The following is a 22,273-nucleotide window of genomic DNA, read 5'->3' as shown; positions in this document are numbered from 1 at the left end:
GAATGCTCTTTACAATCCTGTCAATGTACACTGGCCACCTTCCTCATCCAGGAAGACCTGCATTACTGACCCATTCTAATAACTTGTTCTCAACAGTTATTGCTCAAGTTCTGTTAGCACACTCTCCAAGTTATTAAGGACCAGTTTTATATATGTTTCCTTAGCTCACCAATTATATTATAAGCATTCAGGACAGGGATCATCAAATACTGTGAGATGACTACTCCAAAATATTCACTGCACAAATTTCGGGAGGTAAAGACCTAGGCAGAGATTAGTACCTTTTTAGAATACTGACTTTCTTCACTCTGCAGATTAAAAAAAAAAAAAAAAAAAAAATCCATAGAAAGTCAATTCCAAAAAGAAACTTGTTTGACAAGAATCAAAATTTTATAAAATACAGGTTAAAATTAAAAGTTAAAAGTTACAGTTTCAGCTTGTAACACATACAGATTTTTAAAGGAAGAAGAGATCAGTGGATGAGTTGGACATGGGACTCACTTTCCTGTCTTTTAGTCCAGTCCTTCTCCAGAACATGCTATCAGTTGCCTATGTTGAGAACCAACAGTTTTCAGTTGCTCAATACACTTATAAAAACATAACTGGGCCCAAACAATAGGAGAAACTTTTTTTGTATGATCACAAATTCACTCTAAGTAACTATCTAATGTACTATTTCAATATTCATATGTTTAAGAACAATTTCATAAGCCTCAGAGTAAGTAATCTCAACTTTCTACAACTTCAATAACACACCCCAAAAACGTCTGGCATACAAAGGTCTATCAGCAGGACAATGTGATAATACTTAGAATAATGAAAAAAATGTCTTCAAAATGAAAGAAGGATCACTACTACTGACCCCATTTCGTTAAAAAGATAATGAAGAAAAACTATGAATAACTCTAGGCTCCTAAATTCCTTGAAAGACACAAAGTACCAAAACTCACACAGATAAATAGATAATCTGAATAGGCCTATAACTATTAAAGAAATTGAATCAATAATAAATAATCCTGAAAGCATAATATAGTTACACTAGTAAACTCTACCAAACATATAAGGAAGAAATAATATGATTCTTCACAATCTCTTCTAGGAAAAACAAAAAGCAAAACAAAACAAAAATTTTAGTATGATACTCTATATCACATTAAAAATTACCCACAAACATAGGGTAAATTATATATTCTGCAATGGGTAACAATATCTACTTTTTTGATAACTTTTATTTTCTGAGTTAAAATGGAACTCAAAGGAACAATGGTGTGTGAGCAGGATAAGAATATCCAGAATCAAGAAATATGGAAGCTGTACTGAAATGAATTTGCAGAGATGAATAAGTGCATATTCAAAGTCTTTGGCTGCTGCAAGATGGCAGTTTCAGATATTTTAACAATTATAAATTACTTATAAATCAACTACTGAGTTTAAAAAATCTATCACCTCAATATGATACTCATTCATAAACTTCTGTTTAAAAGGTTACCAACAATGTGTAAGAAACAGCTTAGAGGGAGAGAAAGCCTAGGGTGACCTTGGTTTAATAGCAAATATGTAAGTGTGGATAAGTTTGATTTTTAAGAACACAAACTTTGAAGCTGGATTGAATAAACAATAAAACATGTAGTATCTGTAGTTAAGTCTATGGTACAATGGTTATAAACATGGCCTGTGATGCCAAACAGCTTCAAAATGCCAATTATGATTCTTCTTTGCCATGTGACACTAAGTACACTCTATGCCTCTGTCTTCCCACCTATGAAGCAACTAATATTAATACCTACCTCATGTGATCATCAAATAAACACATAAAACTCTTAGAATAATAGATATAATAGTAGGTACTCAAAAATATTAACCACCACAGAAAATTTTTAGGGTTCTTTTTTTTAACGGGAAATGCTTTACCTGCAAGTAAGCGAGAAACTGGGAGGTGAATGCTAACTTTTTCTTGGGAAACACAGTATCTGATAGTTTCTACTGAATGTCCACAAATGCTCAGTGTGATAGGCTGTTCACCATCAGTAAAACCACCATGACACTGCATCAATACAGCAAGGCATTTCTTGTAAGCTTCAATTAACACTTTTTCCTAAAAAAAAAAGAGGGTTTTTCTGTAAGTTATTCAAAAGATTTGGTTTCTACAACATTGAATAAGCACCTCAAATTTGATGATGATTAAGTACCTCAAATAACAGTATGGACAAAACCAAACTCAATCCTCCCTCCCAAACTTGGTCTCTTCCAGTGGGCCCTGTCCCAGTGAATGATATCTCCTATCAAGGAAGCTGCTTGCAACCTAGAAGCTATTCTAATACTCCACTTTATCTCATTCCACATTTGTCTGATATATTACCAAGCTGGCAATTTCATCTAAATATTCCTCAAAACTAGCCAAAAATCTTCTATCTTCAGTAACTCCAAGGCACAACCAACCATCTTTCTGGTCCATGCTTCAACTCTTGCCCCATCCACCCATTCTCTACAGAGTAAATTTTGAAAAACATGTAAATTGGATCCTGTCACTTTTCTGCTTGAGGGTCTCCAATGGCTTCCCACTTCAATAAAAATGTAGTTCTGAACTTCCTTCCATGGCTTCCAAGTCCTGCAAAGTTAGATATTCCTGCCTGCCTCTCTGCCCTCAATCTCTCTGCTTCAATCACAGTGCTTTCTCATAGCTCCAGGAACAACCACAGTTCTCCTCGCCACAGAATATTATAAAAAAGAACAAAGAATATTCCTAATTCAGAGGAATATTCCTAACTCAGAGGAATATTCTTTATTCTTTTTATTATTTTTTTTTTAGCTGTGGTTGGATACAATATCTTTATTTTATTTATTTATTTTTATGTGGTGCTAAGAATCGAACCTAGTGCCCTGCACGTGCCAGGCGAGCCCTCTACCGCTGAGCCACAATCCCAGCCCCTCTTTATTCTTTCTTCAGCAAAATTTACAAAGTTCAGATCTCCTTACATATATTCATATGCTCCTGATTCCCTAATTTACAAAAGTTCTTATTTGTACTTTATTGCCAAAGAAGGCTAAAGAATTTTAAAACATAGGACAAATAAACCAACAGTAAAACTTTTATTTTTGGATAAATTTATAAATTACTATTTTATATGCTCAAAGTATAGAAAGGATTATGAAAAAAGGGAAGATATAGTTATATTAGGGAAGAGAGAGAGTAGATTATTTCCTTCTCTATTTACCAAGGTTTTTCTTAAGGCTTTAAAAGTTTAACATTCTTTATTGGATTTATAGGTAGAAAGGGAATGCATGCTGTTTTGAGCTAAGCTATAAAACTACTTTCTTCAAATCTCTTCAAATTTTACTTAGGATTCTGTCTATTTCCACTCTTTCATTTTGCTGTTATCTTTCACCCCTAGAAGAAACTCACATCTAAAGCACACCAGTCCTGCATCATTGAAATGACATGTGTTAGTTTCATTTGTAGTGTAAAGGCTGCTTCCCATTCTGGTTCCATTTCAATATGTTGTCCTACTTGACGGGTGATTGGATCCATTCCCTTAAAGAAAGTAAAAGAATTTTATATGAATAAAAACTATACCTTTTCTCTTATAAGAAAACCTAAGGAATAACGCAGAAGAAACATATTGATTATAAAATCATACAAAGTCAAAGTCTTAACAGGAAGCTTCCAGTAGTATGAGAAGTGATAGCTTTTTAAATTATAGATTTTATGTAACATTCTCTAAAATACAAGGAAAAAATTATAGTAAAATACAGAATAAACCATTTTAGGGGTAATCTCTAAATCTGCTTCAGATAACAAAATACTTCATTACTTCACTGTAATAATCTTTCAAATTCCTTTTTAACTCTATTATCTATGTTTAAAAAAAAAAAAGCTTTTTTAAATTTTATATTTTTGGTGGTGCCAGTCATAGAATCCAGGGCCTCAAACATGCTAATAAGCACATGTTCTACCACTGAGCTACATCTGTAGTTCCCTGACAGGTTTTTAAATGTTACTGAACTGATAAATATATACTAATGGTAATCAAAAGAATACCAAATACAAAAAAAGCACTAGATGCCAGAGCTTTTGCTGGACTCTTATTCACTCTATACCTTTCTAAGAGTCTCCAATTAGAGAGGACTTTCTTGATCCAAATTGTAGCCATTCAAATTGATCTTTTGGAAATATGCTCAAAATGAAAACAACATTAAAAAGCCACAAATAAACGAACAAACAAAAACCACAGAGAGAAAAGTGTTCAGTTCAATGAACAATAACAAAAACAAAAAAATTAAGATTAAAAATAGAAAAAAAGTGGCAATTTATACATACCTGCATGCATTTTAGTAATTCCAAAAAGGCATCAAACCCTTCTAGAAACTTCTGCCTCAGCTCATCTGACCATTCAGTTGGTTTGCTAATTAACACATACCTGAACAAGATAACAGTAGCATTGAACATATAAACATTAACATTTTACAAGTTGTTAACTGGTTTGACAATTAAAAAAAAACTTACTTGAGATCTAAAATAAGGCTCTGAACTCTCCTAAATTTGAAGGCTTGTAAAGCAGTGTATCGTTCAAACTGAAATCTGCCCTGGGCATCTCGATGTCTCAAATGATCCATGAAAGTTTTAATAATAATGGTCATCAGATTTTCTTCTGTGATGAGCATTCGAGCCTAAAACAAAGTATATCAGAGTCCAGATAATCAAAAGCTATTTACTAGGAAGCTAAAAATGTCAGTGACATTGTGCAATTTAAACTTTTTTTCAACACAACTATAAAACATCATAAATGCATTACTGGATATTTCTAAATAACAATTACTTACTCCAATTGCCACGTGTATGGAGCAACAATTATATCAGATGCCAGAATGTTAGAAGACAGATCCAAGGCTCATTATTCAAAGATAATTCAGGGTGGGGGATCTGAACCAGGCTGCAAACTTTCCTTAACTGAGACATTTAGACACCTATAATGGTATGGTATAATTATTCTAGGATCCAGAGGTTTATGGCACAGATTTTTTAGAACTCAGTATGAAACTATATTGCCTCAATCTCCCTAGTTGAAATATATTTTTGTTTTCATTTCTCTATAAAAAATGTATATACAAATACATACATATACACACACTCACACATAACATACTTTTGAATAAGGGATTATGTGTAAATGACATCAAATATAACAGGTTAAAAAGTAATTTTCCTAGGTCCTGAGATCTCCCATCCAAATGCAGATACTATTAGCAGTTTCTTGAATTCTTCTAGAGATGGTATGTTTATAAAGTGTTTATATATATATATATATATATATATATATATATATAATGTTACATATATAATTTATAACATAAAGTATACATTAGGTATATAAATATGGATGTCTAATTATCTCTCCCCACCCAAGAATAGCATATCATAAATACTATTCTATTCTCTTCTATTCATCATATCTTAATTAATTAATTAATTAATTTTTATGGTGGTAGGGATTGAACCCAGGTCCTTGCACATGCTAAGCAAGTACTCTACCAACTGAGCTATATCCCCAGCCCTATATAATGTATTTTAGAGACTGTCCCATATCATTTCATATAAATTTCCCTCATTCTTATCTTTCTTTTTTTTTTCCCTGGGAACTATGGAATGAACCCAGGTATATTTTACCACTGAGAACATTTCTAGTCCTTTTTTATTTTAAGGCAGGGTATCCTTAAGTTGCCCAGCCTGAACTTGAACTTGCAATCTTCCTGCTTCAGTTTCCCAAGTTGCTGGGATCATAGGCATGTACCATTGTGCCTGGCTCCCTCATTCTTTTTAATTATCATCAGGTATGTTTTATATCGTATTTTATTTAGCCAGGCTCTTACTGTTTCCAGATCTATGCTATTACAAAAGATGTTGCACTAAATATCCACTGTGTATAGTTAAAAGAATATGTATAACACTGATGTTTACCATTCTGATCATGATCTTTTTTATTACAGTAAAAATGGTGATATTCAAAGTAAAATTAGACAGACTTAACTAAGGAAAATTAAAATAATTAGAATAACAGAGTATTTTTCAGTGAAGAATAAAAGTCAAGTATGAAGGGCAAAGAGTGTTAATAGGTTAAGCAAAAGGATTTTCCTTTTTATTTGTCGTATTAATTGATTTTTGAGGAAGTTAAATAAGTGTGATTCAATTCCACTGAGTTATGGAAAAATTCTGTAGAACTATCTTAGAAGACTTAGAGCAGGTCATAAAACAAGTTTGGTGAAGGGGCAACTCAACATTGTTAGAATCTAAATCTCACAATCAGGGTCCTTACTAGCATTTTTAATTTCAAACAAATGTTAAAAGAGATGGTTCAACTACTACATAGTTTTAGATTAGATTCTAATTGTCTTTACCAGGTGACAAATAAAAACATTAACAGGGTGGCCCATTAGTAATGTTCCATTAAAATGGGAGTTATCCTGGCATTTCTACAAAAAGATAACTAATGAAATATATCTTCCAAAGTTAAAAACAGAAGGATTAAAAAAAAAAAAAAAAAAAAAACCTTATGTGCATGGCTTCACCACTTTATGCCCAGATTGTTGCTAGCCTTTCAAGGTTTCAAGGTAATTTTTAGCACTAAATATCTAACATATCTAACATTACTATAGAGTCCTAGTACTTCTTATCACATATCGTTTAAAAAAAAATCACTAGTTTTGTTTTTTATTTGGGTACCGAGGATCGAATTCAGGGGTACTCAACTACTGAGCCTCATCAGCAGCCCAATTTTGTATTTTATTTAGAGACAGAGTCTCATTGAGTTGTTTAGTAGCTCAACCTTTTGCTGAGGATGGCTTGGAACTCCTGATCCTGCTGTCTTAGTCTCTGGAGCCACTGGGATTACAGGCATGTGCCTGGCACAGACCACTTTGCTTTAAAAGGCATTAGCACTACTTACTTTACAGTTTTTCTTCTTCTTTTTTTTTTTTTTGTAATTCATATACAATTTTACATTATAAGGCACATCACATATTTAACAGCATATTCAAAATGGGCCAAATTCTCCCTTAAGACTGAAAAGCTTCACTGAACAATAATAATGGCCTATGCACACACTTTGCAAATTAAATGCTATAGAATGTTACAGGGATAATGCTGACTGGGGGCACATTTAGAAAATAAACTGGAACAACCATGATACTAATCACTTGAATTATAATTGGTCAGACTATTTAAAATTGAAGACTGGGTTAACTGTATGGTAATTCTGATTCAAAAGGTAACACTGCTATAAAATATTTCACTATTATATAGGGCAAGTTATTTTTAACAAGGGTTATATATATTAGAATTACTAATAGAGCAATTCCAGAAAAGCAATGCAAATACTTTCTGCTCCTAGTCAGGATGGAGTATCCTGAGGCTAACTAATAATTCTTCCAGGAATAGCGAAAGTTAGAAGGAAGCAAAGAAAGAAAGAAAGATCTAGAGGAAGAGAGAGGGAGGGAAAGGAAAAGAAATCCTTAGAGAGCTGCTGAAACAAGGACTCCAGGGAATAGAATCATGGAGAAAGGAAAGTCCATAGGGAAGTGAGCCAACATTTTGCTGCAGCTTCTCCCTTGGCATTGAACTATTTTGGGAGGGATATGAGGGAATTAAAGATCCCAAATTAAAAATTAGAAGATTAAAGATCCCAATGAAGAATGTACAGAGCTGCTATTATTACAGAGAACACCTGCTGAGATTTTAGCTATCTCAGAGGCCAGAGTTCTAGTAAGAACAGAAGTATGGAGAGCTGAGCCCAACATTTTTTCAGTTTCCCTCTCAAGATATCTGAAAAACTCTGAAACCCTGTGGGATAAAAATCTGAGAAGAGCAGAAAGCCTCCAAGAATAAAGTAGTGATGTGGCAGACTTAGCAAGATAAGGAATAAAATTAGATCTCACAATCCCATAGAGGGCAGGAATTTCAGGCTCTCAACTGGGAACCCTTAGACAGTTATATCTAAGGGTAAGGATAAACCAGAAGGGAAGACTGAGTTCTGCCAAAACAAACTAGAATCCTATCAATCGCTGATTGGTCTAAGGTGATCAGCCTAGTTCTATTTGCTGAAGGGGCCCACAATATGCCACCCCCAAATATGTCACTTTGACAAAAGGATCATTTTGAGCTGAAGGCAATTAAGGAGACACTATAAAAGCACTAAAGACAGAGCACATATTTCTCTTTTGTAAATACCTTTTCCTTTACCAGGAAGGAAAAGGCAACTCTTATCATCTAAGTTGACTTGAAAAAAAAAAAAACTCACTAAACAACCCTTATTTACCACATATTTCTTAAGTTACCTTTTCATAACCTGTTTTCCCCAATTACCCCCAAACCCTTCGTCCCACACTTTATCCCCTTTATTTATTATTTGTTTGTTTTTGTGGTGCTGGTGACTGAACCCAGGGCCTTATGCATGCAAGGGAAGCACTCTACCAACTGATCTATATCCCCAGCCCCCTTTATCCCCTTTATTAAGATGGTACGTAAAATGCAAATTCTAACCACCTCCTTGAGTCACATTTCTTTCAGAATTTCCATGTGTATGCATGAAATTAAATTTGCTTTTTCTTTGTTGATTTGTCTTCTGTCAGCAATCAGCAGCACCCTGAGTTGCTGAAACTGGGAGGGTAGAGGAAAAGTTTTCCCTCCCCCACACTGCCTAACAATGTTACATAGAATCCTCTTAGGAGAAAGATTTAATTTAATTTTTAAAATATTGTCCTATCTGTAAGGTGCAGACAGAGAGAAAGAATGGTGTAGAAACCATATTTGAAAAATTATGGCTCCAAAATTTCCCAAACTGACGAAATACACCTGTCTAGAGATTTATTAATACTACCAAATTCCCAGGATAATAAAGACAGCCATACCTAGTCAATTCATAGTGAAAGTGTTGAAACCTAAGATAAATATTAGTAAAAAGTTGGCAAGCATTCCAACTTGTTAAAAGTCATGGGGGTGTGTGTTGTGGCTCAGTGGTAGAGGTTCAATCCCTGGCCCCACATAAAAATAAAAACAAATAAAATAAAATAAAGGTATTGTATCTATCTACAACTAAAGAAATTTTTTTTAAAAAACTCATGAGAGGTAAGAAAGACAAGACACAACAAAAATGAATAAATTGAAACAAAACTATATGCAATCTAGATAATGGCATTATTAGACAATGACTTTAAAACATTCAATTTACATGTTCAGAAAAATGATGAGATGACAAATTTCAGTAGAAAACTGGAATCTAGAGCCAGGTATGGCAGCGCACACCTATAATCCCATGGTTTAGGAGGCTGAGGTGGGAGGATTGTGTATTTCAAATCCAGCCTCAGCAACTTAGTGAAGCCCTAAGCAACTCCAAAAGACCCTGTCTCTAAATAAAATGTATTCAAAAATAAAATAAAAAGGGCTGGTATGTGGCTCAGTGGTTGAGTGCCTCTGGGTTCAATCTCTGGTACAAAACAAAACAAAACAACAAGAATCTATAAAGAATGTTAGGAGTTCAGGAAAGATGGAGTAGATATACTTTTCTTTATTCTTCTTGTTAAATATAACTGCAAACCCCAAACATCATATGCAAAAGGAATATAAGACTCATAAAAGGTGAAAAAAAGAAGACAAAATGGCTAAGATATCCAGGACCCAAGGAATGACACGGTGGTGGGTTCCCTGAGTTGTTTGTTTCCTCATACATATTTGAATTTGAACTGAAGAAGCTGGCAAACTGAAACACCAGTTGGGCCCAGAATTAACTAGCTAGTCAGCCAGCCAACAAATAAAAGGCCTGTTGTTTGTAAATATAGGAAAGGAGTAACAGCAAGACAGAAGAAAACTTTCAGACAATAACTCCTCTTTCCAGAAAAGCACACAGAAAAAAAAAAAAAAATCTGTGACTCCACTTCCACTTATACTAGCAAAGGCTTAGTTGAGTGGAGAGCCTGGACTTCCACCCTTGCAAGGCAGTAATGTGGTGCCCAACTATAGTTAAGATGCATGCTGTGACTGCTAGGGCAGTGCTATCCAAAGTATGGTCCATGAGTTAGCAGTTTGCAAACTGTCGATTGTTGTGACAAGAAGTCTCCAAAAGAAGGTAAATCAACTATTTACAACAGTTTACTCAGGTGACATTTTTTCCACAGCAGTGGAAAATAAGCTAGTGAAAATAAGTTAGAAATCTCCAACAATTTTTGCCTAAAAGAAGCAGTATGCATTCATCCATTGAGGGGCATCTAGGTTGGTTCCACAGTCTAGCTATTGTGAATTGTGCCGCTATAATCATTGATGCAGCCGTATCCCTATAGTGCGCTCTTTTAAGGTCCTCAGGGAATAGTCCGAGACAATGGAGTATTATGCAGCACTAAGAAATGACAAAATCATAGAATTTGCAGGGAAATGGATGGCATTAGAGCAGATTATGCTAAGCGAAGCTAGCCAAGCCCTAAAAAACAAATGCCAAATGTCTGCTTTGATATAAAGAGAGCAACTAAGAACAGAAAAGGAAGGAAGAGCATGAGGAAAAGACTACAGTAAACAAAGACGAATGGGGGGAGAGAAACGGAGAGAGAAGGGAAAGCATACGGAAATGGTAGGAGACCTTCAATGATACATAAAATTATAAGAGGTCATGAGGGGCAAGGGGGAGGGAAAAAAAGGGAGAGAATTGAACAACAGCAGGGGAGGTAGAGAGGGAAGATGGGAGGGGAGGGGAGGGGAGGGGAGGGGGGATAGTAGGGGATAGGAAAGGTAGCAGAATACAACAGTCACTAATATGACATTATGTAAAACTGTGAATATGTAACAGATGTGATTCTGCAATCTGTATTTGGGGTGAAAATGGGAGTTCAAAACACAATTTGAGTCAAATGTATGAAAGATGATATATCATGAGCTATGTAATGCTTTAAATAATCAATAAAAAAAGAAATATTCTTAAAAAAAAAAAAGAAGCAGTATGTTGATTTGCATTCTGGTACAGTTATTTTATCATGAACTAATACTCTGAGCAAAGTTGTTCTAGAGTAACCCTTAGGAGAATACTAAATAATGTACAAGTTAGTAAACAGGGATATAAAACAACTAATCAAAAAAATTATATAGGAGAGAAAAACAAAAATAGATGTGTCAAACAGAAAAAAATGTAACACAGTAAACAGAAAGTCAAATGTATCAGGGCTGAGGTTGTGACTCAGTGGTAGAATGCTTGCCTCATAAGTATGAGGCATTGGGTTCTATTCCCAGCACCACATATAAATAAATGAATAAAATAAAGGTCCATCAACAAAACCAAAAAATATTAAAAAAAAAAGAAAGTCAAATGTAGCAGGGATTATAATAAAACAAATAATATAATTAAATTATTAAGGAAGTGTCAGACTTGATAAATAATGCAACCCAAATATATGTTTTTAATAAGAGACACACCTTGAATGTAAGGATACAGAAAGGTTTTTAAAATATAATAATGGAAAAAGATACATTAGGCAAGCACTGGCCAAAAGTAGTTGTTATGATTATATATCAAGGTCAGAAGCACCATTTGAGGTAAAATGATAAAAGAATTAATATAGGAAATCCAGAAATTCTACTTTGTATGTACCCAATCACACGGCTTCAAGATATATAAAGCAAAACCAGATAATTAAAAGGAGAAAGAAACAGATTAATAAACATTGTGAGAGACTATAACACAGCTCCACACTGATAGGTAAAAAATCAGTAAGGCCACAGAAGACCTGCACACTGAATAAACTTGATCAAACTGATATTAACACTGCACCTAATAATGATAGAGTGCACATTATTTCCAAGTGCACCCTAAACATTTATCAAAACTGAAAATAGGCCATAAGCAACCCAGGGAGATCCTCAAAATAAAATATAAAAAAGGGCTGGGATGTGGCTCAGTGGTTAAGTGCTCCTGGGTTCAATCTCCAGTACAAAAAGAAAAAAGGAAAACAAAACAAAACTGAAAATACTTTGAGCCATAAAACAAAGTTCAACAAATTTCAAAGGATTCAAATCATATAGAGTATGTTTTCTGACATCAGTGAAAATAAGCTAGAAATCTCCAACAAAATAATACCTAGAAAATACCCAAATATTTCAAAAACTGGCAACATACTTCTAAATAATATATGGTCAAAGAAAATATCACAAAGGAACAGAGTTTTCTGAATTGATAATAATGATGTAGAAAAGTGTGGGATGCAGTTAAAATTATGCCCGATGGAAACTTAAATTTTAAATGCTATTATTAAGAAAGAAAGACTCTTTTTTTTTTTTTAAAGAGAGAGTGGGGGGGGAGGGAGGGAGGGAGGGGGAGAGAGAGAGAGAGAGAGAGAGAGAGAGAGAGAGAGAGAATTTTCCAACATTTATTTTCTAGTTCTCGGTGGACACAACATCTTTGTTGGTATGTGGTGCTGAGGATCGAACCCGGGCCGCACGCATGCCAGGCGAGCACGCTACTGCTTGAGCCACATCCCCAGCCCGAAAGAAAGACTCTTGATTTTTTTTTTCTTTTTCCTTTTGGCACCATGAATTGAACCTAGGGCCTTGCACATGCTAGGCAAACACTCTACCAGTGAGCTGCATCCAAAATTGATTAAATTATGTTATGTGCATGTACAAATACATAACAATGAAACCCATAATTATAATATACCAACAAATAGATGAAAGTCAATGATCTCAATACCTATTGTGAGAAACTACAGAAAGAATGGCAAAGTAAATTTAAACAAACTTCAAAAAAGAAAATAATAAGAGTAGACAAAAGAAAAAAAACACAAGTAAAATATCAGCTCTTTGAAAAGAAAAATGGGAGAGATCTCTAGAAAGACTAATCCGAAAAACAGAAAAATTTAAATTTAAATAGGTCTACAAAAATTACAGATCTCAAAAATATTACACAGAAAATAAAATAATATCAGGAGCAATTTAAATCAATATAACTGGAAATTTAGGTGAAATGAGCAAAGTTGGAAAAACACCATTGTTTTTATTAAAAGAATACAATGTTCAAATAGTTCTATACCTATTAAATTAAAATGGTATGAAAATGTTTTCACAAAGAAATTTCCAGGCCCAAATGGTACACCAGAGAATTCTTCTCTATAGTTAAAAACACAATAACTTATCTTACATAAACTTTTCCAAAAACTAAAATATATGTCAATTTAATGAACGAGTTATCCATATTCTTTTTGCCCCCACATTTTTTTATTGGTACATTATAGTTGTACATAATGATGGGATTTGTTGTTACATATTCATATATACACACAATATAACAATATAATTTGGCCAATGTCACTCCCCAGCACTTCTCAACTCCTCCATAATCCTGGTAACAAACCCCAAAAAGGTCATTACAAGAAAAGAAAATTTACATCTAATCTCTCTCACAGTAGCATATAAAAGGAAACAAGCAATATAGAAAAAAGAATAAGAAATCACAATCACATTTGTCTTATTTCCTAGCAATAATAATAATAAGACATTTGAAAAAAATCAATTAACATAAAATCACCTTAAAAGACAAAAGGAGAAAAATAATTTACATGGTCACATCATCGAATCATTTTCCTGAATTCACAAAAATTATATATCTATTCACATTTGTGTGTGTGTGTGTATGTTACTGAGGATTGAACCCAGAGCCTTGCGCATGGGAGGCAAGCACTTTACCAACTGAGCTATATCCCAAGTCCTCTATTCACCATTTAAAAACAAACAAACAAAAATATCTCACAGGACAATGAATAAAGGGGAATTTCTTTAATTAAGAGTATCTATAAGCAACCAACCAAACAAAACCCCAAAGCATTATATCTTATGATGAAATATTAAAAGTATTTTCCCCTAAGATGAGAAATGAGACCAAGATTCCTGCTTTTTATCACCATTTGTACTCAACATTGTACTGGAGGCTCCAGTCAGTATAATAAAGAAAACAAAAATGATGTAAAGATTGGGAAATAAGAACTAAAACTGCCTCCTTCATAGCTGATAAGACTATGTACACAAAAAATCTAACTCTCGAATGCTGATAACATGGGTGGGTCCACCAAGTGAAAACTTATTGGGCTGTAGAGTTACCAAGGGTTTACTTTTCTGTGTATACTCTATCTCAATTAAGTCAAAATCCCAAATCAAACAACTGCAAATGCCTAGGCCCCATCTCTACAGTCTATGACTCTGGGAAGAATGGGAAGGGAAAAGGCAACATAAAACTACTTTCAATAGTTCCAGAGTAATTTGGAAGCATGCCCACTGTCCTAGAGTAGAGAAGGATACTAAGTATGTAAGTGACACTAAGTTAGGGGTAAAGGAGAGGATCTGTTACTAAAGAAGTATATAATTATGAAAATTGGCTCACAAATAAAGTTTGAAGAATATTTCTAAGATTTAACCTCCTAAACATTCTAAGTTTAGATTAAATATTCAACAACAACCACAACCTAGGTAATTATGTTAATTTTTCCTGGAATATAAAGATAAGACATATATCCCATTTATTTTACAAGGCTAAAATCTAATTAAAACATACACACAGGAGGGAAACTGACCTACTTGTGAATATATATGCAAAAACTCTAAATAAAATACTTTCAAACTGGGCTTAGCAGTGTATTCAAAGAATGCACTGTGGCCATGTAACATTTGTAATACAGTATCAGCATGCTTCAAAAGTAGAAAACCCAACAAATATAATTAGCTATATTGATAAATCAATGATATAAATTTTTTCTTCTTCTTTTACCAATGAATGTATTTGTTGCATTAACCATACATGCACCTGTGTGGGTACACACACACAGAGACTATATAAGTTGCTTAGGCTGGCTCTAAATTTCCTATTCTCCTGTCTTAGCCTCCTGAGCTGCTGGGATTTATAGGCATGCACCACCATCCCCAGATAAAATACCATTTATTCACTGAGCATCTTTTATGGTTGAGTCAAGAGCTGGAATCCCTGAGGGCCATAAAACAGAGCAAATCATAAGCCTTATCCTGCATTTAGAGAGGCAAAGCAAATGAACACTTAAAAGTTTGACAGTATAAGGCAGTAAATAAATGGGAAGTGGCAATTCTCTGGATTCATTTACTTTATATTTATTAGGTATCTTTAGTATTTATTTACTGGGTAAAATAATGGTTACTAAATATCTTTTAGCAATGTTAGGTAATCCCTCAGAGAAAACTGAAGACAGAACCAAACCAATTCTTGACAATGGAGCATTATAACATGTTTCCTAGTCTGTATTTTCACTTGTGTACATCTGTTCTCTCTTTTCACCCCTGCTAGTCTCATTAATTTTATTTATCTTGTCAAAGATATTAACACAGTAATAGAATTGCCCAGGAGGCATTAAAGCAACATAGATAAGAAGAACTTTAGTGGATACTCAGTCCACACTTCTACCTTGCTTTCATACAGGATTATTTCCCTAACATCCCACATATGAGTGTTGAGCTCTGTTTGAATATTTCCCTGAGAGGATGTTACTTTCGCTAACATTTTTTTGTGTGTTTGTTTGGAATTGTTACGTTTTTGCCATTGGCTTTGAATTTTCTTTAATTTTTTTATTTTATCCTGGGGCAGAAAATAGGTGAGTTCAAAAGTAAAATTATTTATCCAACTAAAACAATTTTAAAATAGGCTGGCTATTTATCCTGAACTACCTAACTCTAATTATTATTATTTTTTAGTTGTAGATGGAAACAGTGTTTTTATTTTATTTATTTATTTTTAATATGGTGCTGAGGATCAAATCCAGTGCCTTATATGTGCTAGACAAGTGTTCCACCACTGAGCTACAACCCTAGCCCTGGCTAACTCTACTTACTGAAGCATTTAAGTATCAGGATTCTAAACTTCGGAACCTGAATTATGGCAACCCTAGAATTTAGATGTGTCTGTCAAGCCAATGGAGGTAATAAGATAGTACTAATCCATGGAAGGGAGATTACAGAAACAGATCTGAATCAGGGACATCAAGATGGTGTCAGAGGGTGAGGCCATTCTGAATATACTACTATTATCAGTCTCCCATACTTTCCACTAGCCCCAGGGTCTCAATACTAAGTCCTTTAAAGCAGTAAGTGTAGTGAGGAGAAAAATAAATCGAATTTTATGTAATACCTTATGTCTAGAAATTCTACTCAGTTTTACATCAAAAACCTCTGAGTCATCCTTATACTTCTCCTTCAATCTCAATATCTGATCAGTCACCAAATCCAACATTCTTTAAACCCACTTGACTAGTTCTGCATATTTTACTACCTAAAAGTATCTTATATCCACTGTTAGCACCCTGGTTCCAGTTAACATAAATTCTTGTCTGGATCATTGCATTAGCTTCTAATTAGGTTCCCCACACTTTTTTTTTTTAATTTTTAAAAATTAAAACAAATTTTTTTAAGTTGTTGATAGACCTTTATTTATTTTATGTGGTGCTGAGAATTAAACCCAGTGCCTCACACATGCCAGGCAAGTGCACTACCACTGAGCCCTAACTCTAGCCCCACCACACTCACTTTTGATCTCTCAAATTTGTTCCCTAAATTACAAACAGCATGATCTTTTAAAATCACTAATGTGATGATGTATCACTCAAAACTCTTCACTGGGACTGGAGATATAGCTCAGTTGTAGAGTGTATTCCTAACATGTGCCTGGCCCTGGGTTCGATCCCCAGCACCACAAACAAAAGAATCACAACAATTCTTCATGGCCCTCCTGTGATCTTAAGATAAAAATCAAATCCCTTAATTTAGCCTATAATAATAGCAATACTACAATATATCCTTTACTAGAACATATTCTTTAACAAAAAGCAATATGGGGCGGAAAAGTAATTTTTAAATCTGGAAAACAAGCCTTGTTAGTAAAGGAACTGTAAAACACTCTTAAACCTATACAATTTCACTCCATGTTCAAGAATCTTTAAGTGCAGTGGCTTTCCTGTTTCCTCTCCCTGCCTCAGGTTCTCAAGTGCTAGTACCTCCACATGAACCTTCCCTCAAGTCCCCACAGAGATCTTTCTCTTTGAGTTGTGGAAGAAGTTCAGATCTTGCTGTTTTTTTTTTTTTTTTTTTTTCCCCTCCCAATGGTGGGGATGGAACCCAGGGCTTTGCACATAGCTAAGTAAACACTCTACCAGTGAGCAACCTCACTCTCTCAAAGATACCAAATTCTTCAGAATTTTCATTAGAAAATAATTACCTACTTGGGTGACTCTTTCCCATTAAGTAGGGGCAAGAATCACATCTGTCTTTGTTCACCATTGCATTTTTAGTTTTATGTGCCCAATAAATAATAGGTGCTCAACAAATTTATTGAATAAAAAACATAATTTTAAATTACTATGTGTACTAAAACATAATCATGGCTTTAGGAGCACGTAGTGAAGCTTAATAAAAGACCACCCAATCATGATTCAATTGCTTTAGTCACCCCTTTCTTTTTATTTATTTATTTATTCTTTTTAGATATACATGACAGTAGAGTATATTTTGACTAATTTTACATACATGGAGTATAACTTATTCTAATTAGGATACCATTCTTGTGATTGTACATTATGTGGAATCACACTGGTCCTGTATTCATATATGAGCATAGTGAAGTTATGTCTGGTTCATTCTCCCGCACCCCTCCCTTCATTCCCCTTTGTCTACTCCAATGAACTTCTATTCTTCCCTTCCCTACCCTTTCTTTATGGGGAGGAATAGGTGAGTAGGAAAATTTTGCAAAATGAGATGGTACACAACATGCATTCTGATTCTAATGTCAAGTATAAATTTGATAAACCAATTAGCTTAATGTTAACTTTTAGTTCAAAATCTCCAGAAAGTACTTTGAGAAAGTATGGATTGAGTTTCAGTGACTTTCCCCCAGAATTACTTAATATTCAAGGACATGTTCTAGTGTAGTTGAAGGTGTCTGGAGTCTGACTGCCTATTAGTAAAATATTACTCTATTCGGGAACACACAGATCTTAGTTTTCTATTATTTTAAAGCTTTATATCTGTTAGTTAAAACAAGAAAGTTCTTCTAGTCTTTCAGTACTTACAAGTGAAGGAACTGTGAATATCTGAACCGAGAGGTCTGCGATTGAAAACTCTCTGTCGTGGTCATCTGTCACATAATCACTCTGCAAACGCTCATAGTTCTATTAAGAAGGCAAAAAAAGGCAAGGAGGGCCAGCTATCAGTTACAAAGAAAAGGCAAGCACTACTCACCAGAGTAGGTGCAGTGAAGAACTGGACAGACAGAGCAGTCACCGACACTGCTCGCTCGTGATCATCCTCCATAAAATCTCTCTGCAACTGCTGGTAATTCTAAACAACAAGGGGGAGATTCACCTCTAATCCACATTGACCAAAGGGTTAAGGATTATAATGAAGTTAGTGCTGGATAACTCAATAGGATAACACTGCTATGAGAACAACAACTGGAATAATTTCTACCAATTAAATCCTGTATAAATATTGATTCACTAAAACCTGTGGAATCTTGTATAAACAGTAATTTTTCTGGAGCCCAAAGTTGTTTATTCAAATCCTAGGATGATATTTTAACTGGTGGGGCCAAATACAGTAATATAACAATGTCTTTCATAAAAACAGATTTTCATTACTTGTGTATTAGAATCATTTGATGACTCCTGCAAAGTACACATGCTTGGGCCCCACTCTTGGTGAAGCTGCTTCAATAGATTTGAGAATGGAACATAAACACATGTATTTTGAAAGAGCTCTCCAAATAATTCTTACATGCTTCCTTAATTAAGAACTCCTAATTCAGGGGAATAGAAAAATATGTGGTTAGTTTAATCAAATGTTGCTGAAAGGAAGAACTCAACCTTTATCAACCACGGAGTTCATAATTCCTAAGTCTTATATGCATATTGTTTCAACCAAGATTATTGTTTCCTTAATAGGACCAATGCATAATTCACAATGGCACAGATTTAATTCTTCCTTTATCACTTTGTATTTAACAAATACTACATAGATGGATATTTATGTTATCAAGGGAGATGTTAAATGTTTTACTACTGTAACTTTATTTTATTGATAAAAGATAAATCAATGTTGATGTATTATTAGTAGATGCGAATTTTTTTAAAGTTTTGAAATAATTTTAGGCTATAGTATCCTTTATATAACCTATTTCATAAATCTTCAAAACTCAAGAAAACACTTACTTTTGCAAATCGAATGGCAAATAGTTTCTTGTACTTCAAATCCATAAGTAGGCTGCTCATGAATAATTGATGATATACACTCCTAGCACCTTTAGAAAAAGAGTAGGTGTAAGATATTGCTATACCCAAGAAGCCAAAAATTACTTTAAAGTTTTTATGTGATTGTCTTCTAAAACTCCCAAGAACAAAAGTCTACATGTTTTTCTTAGTACAGATTTTTTGCTAAGAAAATTAGGTTTTCTAAATATAATTTTCTAACAAAATATAAGGTTATTTAATTTGCATCATAGACCAAAAATGTTGCTGTTTTTCCCAAAGGTTAAGACTGTACTCCCGCCCCTACTTATTTTTTAATTTTTTTTTAGTATTGGGGAATGAACCCAGGGCCTCACACATGCTACATACATACTTATTCCACCACTAGGCTATACTACATACAGGTCCTGCAATGCTAATTTGAAAATGAAAAGACCTTTAACATCCCAACCCTTTATACCTTAAAAGTAGTTAAGAGATTCACCTTTCCATAATTTGGAATCACTAAGCATCAGTCTATCCACCAGACAAGAGTTTTCACCATATGGTCCTTCCTGTAATCCAACTTGACATAAAATCCGGCGAAGGCCATCTTTAAATAGGAGGAACAGTAGACATGAGATGGCTACTTCAAATATTATAAAGTGACATTTTAGTACATGTTCAAATGGATATATATAGTTATGTGTCTTATTAAAGGTCAAATTTACTTAGAAAAAGTGAACAATAACTATTGGTTTTACAAAAAGGAAAAAAAGTGAAATCTCACATTATATACAACTCTTTTAATGAATTAGAGAAAAACACCATAAAACAACTGATAGTGCACACTTATATTATTACATATATATAATACATACTTATATTAAATATTGGTCTTTAAGCACTTATGTTAATTAAAGCAGATGATAATCAAATGGCTATATACTCCAAAATAACTGAAGATAGGTATAATATAAAATTGCGCTAACATTTAAAAAGAAGGGATATGACTTCTGGACTATATATATTTCAGAGTTGCTACACAAAATGTTCTTCATTTGTTAAACAAAAATTCACTGTGGATCTGCCTTAATGAAAGGCCCTAGATGACAAATTTCAATATCTTCTAAATGCTAAACTTTAGAAAAGTTCTTCAAATATGAATATAAGCCTTAAAATAACCAAAACTTATCATATTTTGTTCCATACTGTACAATTCAAATATCTACTTTTAGTCTTCAAGCATGCAAAATTTTTAAAAATGGAATTTTTATTATAAAAGCTGTCAGAAATCATTTAAAAGCCTAAAGACAAAAATCTCATATAAGTTTTAAATATTTAAGCATTTAAGTTATTGATGATAAATGTCTCAAAGAAAAATTTCAGCACAAAATTACTTTCATGATACTATTCATTAATACCACAGCACAGTACTTGGCATATAGGTAACCAATGAAGAAAACCAAAACTAAAGAATATGGGGCCAAGAAAAATTGGGAAGACATTTTCTAGGCAAAGCAAGTAAAAATGTTCTCCTAAACTTCTGCACCTCCATATTTGCAACTGTCACTTTGCAGTGTGGCAATGCTCTAAAAGCCTTTGGTATTAATATTTTAGTTATTTTCTCTATTGTAACACTGGGATGTCATTTATCAATAGCCTTGGCTAAATAGGAATATGACAGGTAGCTTAGATCTATCCCTATTTACTCTTCAGTGTTATACACGAAACTTATTTTTGGCTTTGAACATGAGGGTTCATTATTGTTACCATTAAATTATCTAATTTGTGAACTGCAGAAAAGCAAACAAGACAAAGCAAAAATACAAATCAGTAACTCTCAATTTGCAAATTTTCAGAGTAGCAAATTATTGCTAACCAAAAATTGTTGGAGACAAAACAAAGATACTAATACTAGTGTTTTACCATTTAAACTGCCTATCATTGGGTTTTATTTACAGCAGCATCTTCCAGCTTACTAGCTTATGAAGAGTTCTACAGGATGCTCCATTTCTCAAAAGGTTCTTATAGGAAGTTACTGAGATTTATATTGCATTAGCATCTTAAAATTGTTCATAATTGTTTAGCCCATTGTTCCCTGTATTATTTGAAGTGAAAAATCCCTTGTGGGACAAAATTAGGTAAACTCAGGTTTTCTGTGTAAAAAGATATCCTGAAATGGTATTTTAAAATGTGAAATTAAAGCAATGATTCCACTTGATCTTTTTTCCAAAAAGTTTTGCAAGGACATATGAGTTCATTTTTTAATAATTAATTAGTGCAAGCTTTTATGAACTTACCTGAATATCCAATAATACTTCCCAGCCAAGACAAAAGTTTCAAACCAAAATTCTGATGTGCAACAATAGACGAATGCATAACTTGAACTTTGAGTGGCTTTGTCTGTCTACTGGTATTTCTCTTAAAAAGAAATAGCAAGATGAAAAAACTAACTTAAAAAGTCTATTTTATCAGAAGAAAAAAGTTAACATTTCACTTAATATAACCAAACCATCATCATCATCAAAGGAGTTTTTCACGTAGAAGAGCACTGCTTTGATTGCTTTACTTCATTCAGATCCTAATTTTCTAGAAGGAATCCTAGGATTCACACAAAAAGGTAAGAAGACCCAGCCTGTGAGTAACCTGAATCTTTAGTAATAATATATCTTAAGATCTGTGGTACCAGTTATAAATTATTTAAATGCTTAAACTTGCTTTATGTCTTTAATTTCTTAATATAATTTACATTACTTAATTTAAATAATTTACTTCATTACATAGATGTGATTATGCTATTAATACTTTAAAATCATGGAAAAATACATATAACAAAATTCATCACAACTATTTTAAGTGTATAATTCAGTATTGTTCAGTATATAAAATAAATCTTCAGAACTCTTCATCTTGCAAAACTCAAACATTTTATCTATTAAACAAGTCCCAATGGTTCCCTTCTCTAGCAATTATCATTCTACTTTTCTGTCTCTATGAATCTGACTAACTAGGTGCC

The 22,273-nt window shown here is 33.6% G+C and overlaps 1 protein-coding gene across 8 annotated transcripts in view; it reads right to left on the bottom strand.

The window, feature by feature from the left end:
* Nucleotides 1–22,273, bottom strand: part of UBR2 (ubiquitin protein ligase E3 component n-recognin 2) — a 126,790-nt gene that overhangs the window by 55,178 nt on the left and 49,339 nt on the right. For 5 of the 8 annotated variants that reach the window (XR_014022239.1, XM_081296006.1, XM_081296004.1 and 2 more), the window contains 8 exons: nt 21,558–21,678; nt 19,760–19,867; nt 19,240–19,328; nt 18,103–18,201; nt 4,505–4,668; nt 4,319–4,418; nt 3,404–3,532; nt 1,912–2,095 (listed from right to left, as the gene is read on the bottom strand). Coding sequence is in view for 7 of the 8 variants with exons in the window: in XM_081296006.1 (XP_081152132.1) it covers nt 1,912–2,095; nt 3,404–3,532; nt 4,319–4,418; nt 4,505–4,668; nt 18,103–18,201; nt 19,240–19,328; nt 19,760–19,867; nt 21,558–21,678 (994 nt within the window). In the remaining variant the exon portion in view is untranslated. Of the gene's footprint in view, nt 1–1,911; nt 2,096–3,403; nt 3,533–4,318; nt 4,419–4,504; nt 4,669–18,102; nt 18,202–18,271; nt 18,371–19,239; nt 19,329–19,759; nt 19,868–21,557; nt 21,679–22,273 lie in introns of all 8 variants that reach the window. The other 3 variants (XM_081296007.1, XM_081296003.1, XM_081296005.1) reach the window with 1 other exon arrangement.

Source organism: Spermophilus citellus (genome assembly GCF_964194105.1).
Source record: "Spermophilus citellus genome assembly, chromosome: 5".
Taxonomy (NCBI): Eukaryota; Metazoa; Chordata; class Mammalia; order Rodentia; family Sciuridae; genus Spermophilus; species Spermophilus citellus.
Note: the sequence above shows the minus strand (reverse complement) of the source record. Positions and strands in the feature narration are given on the sequence as shown.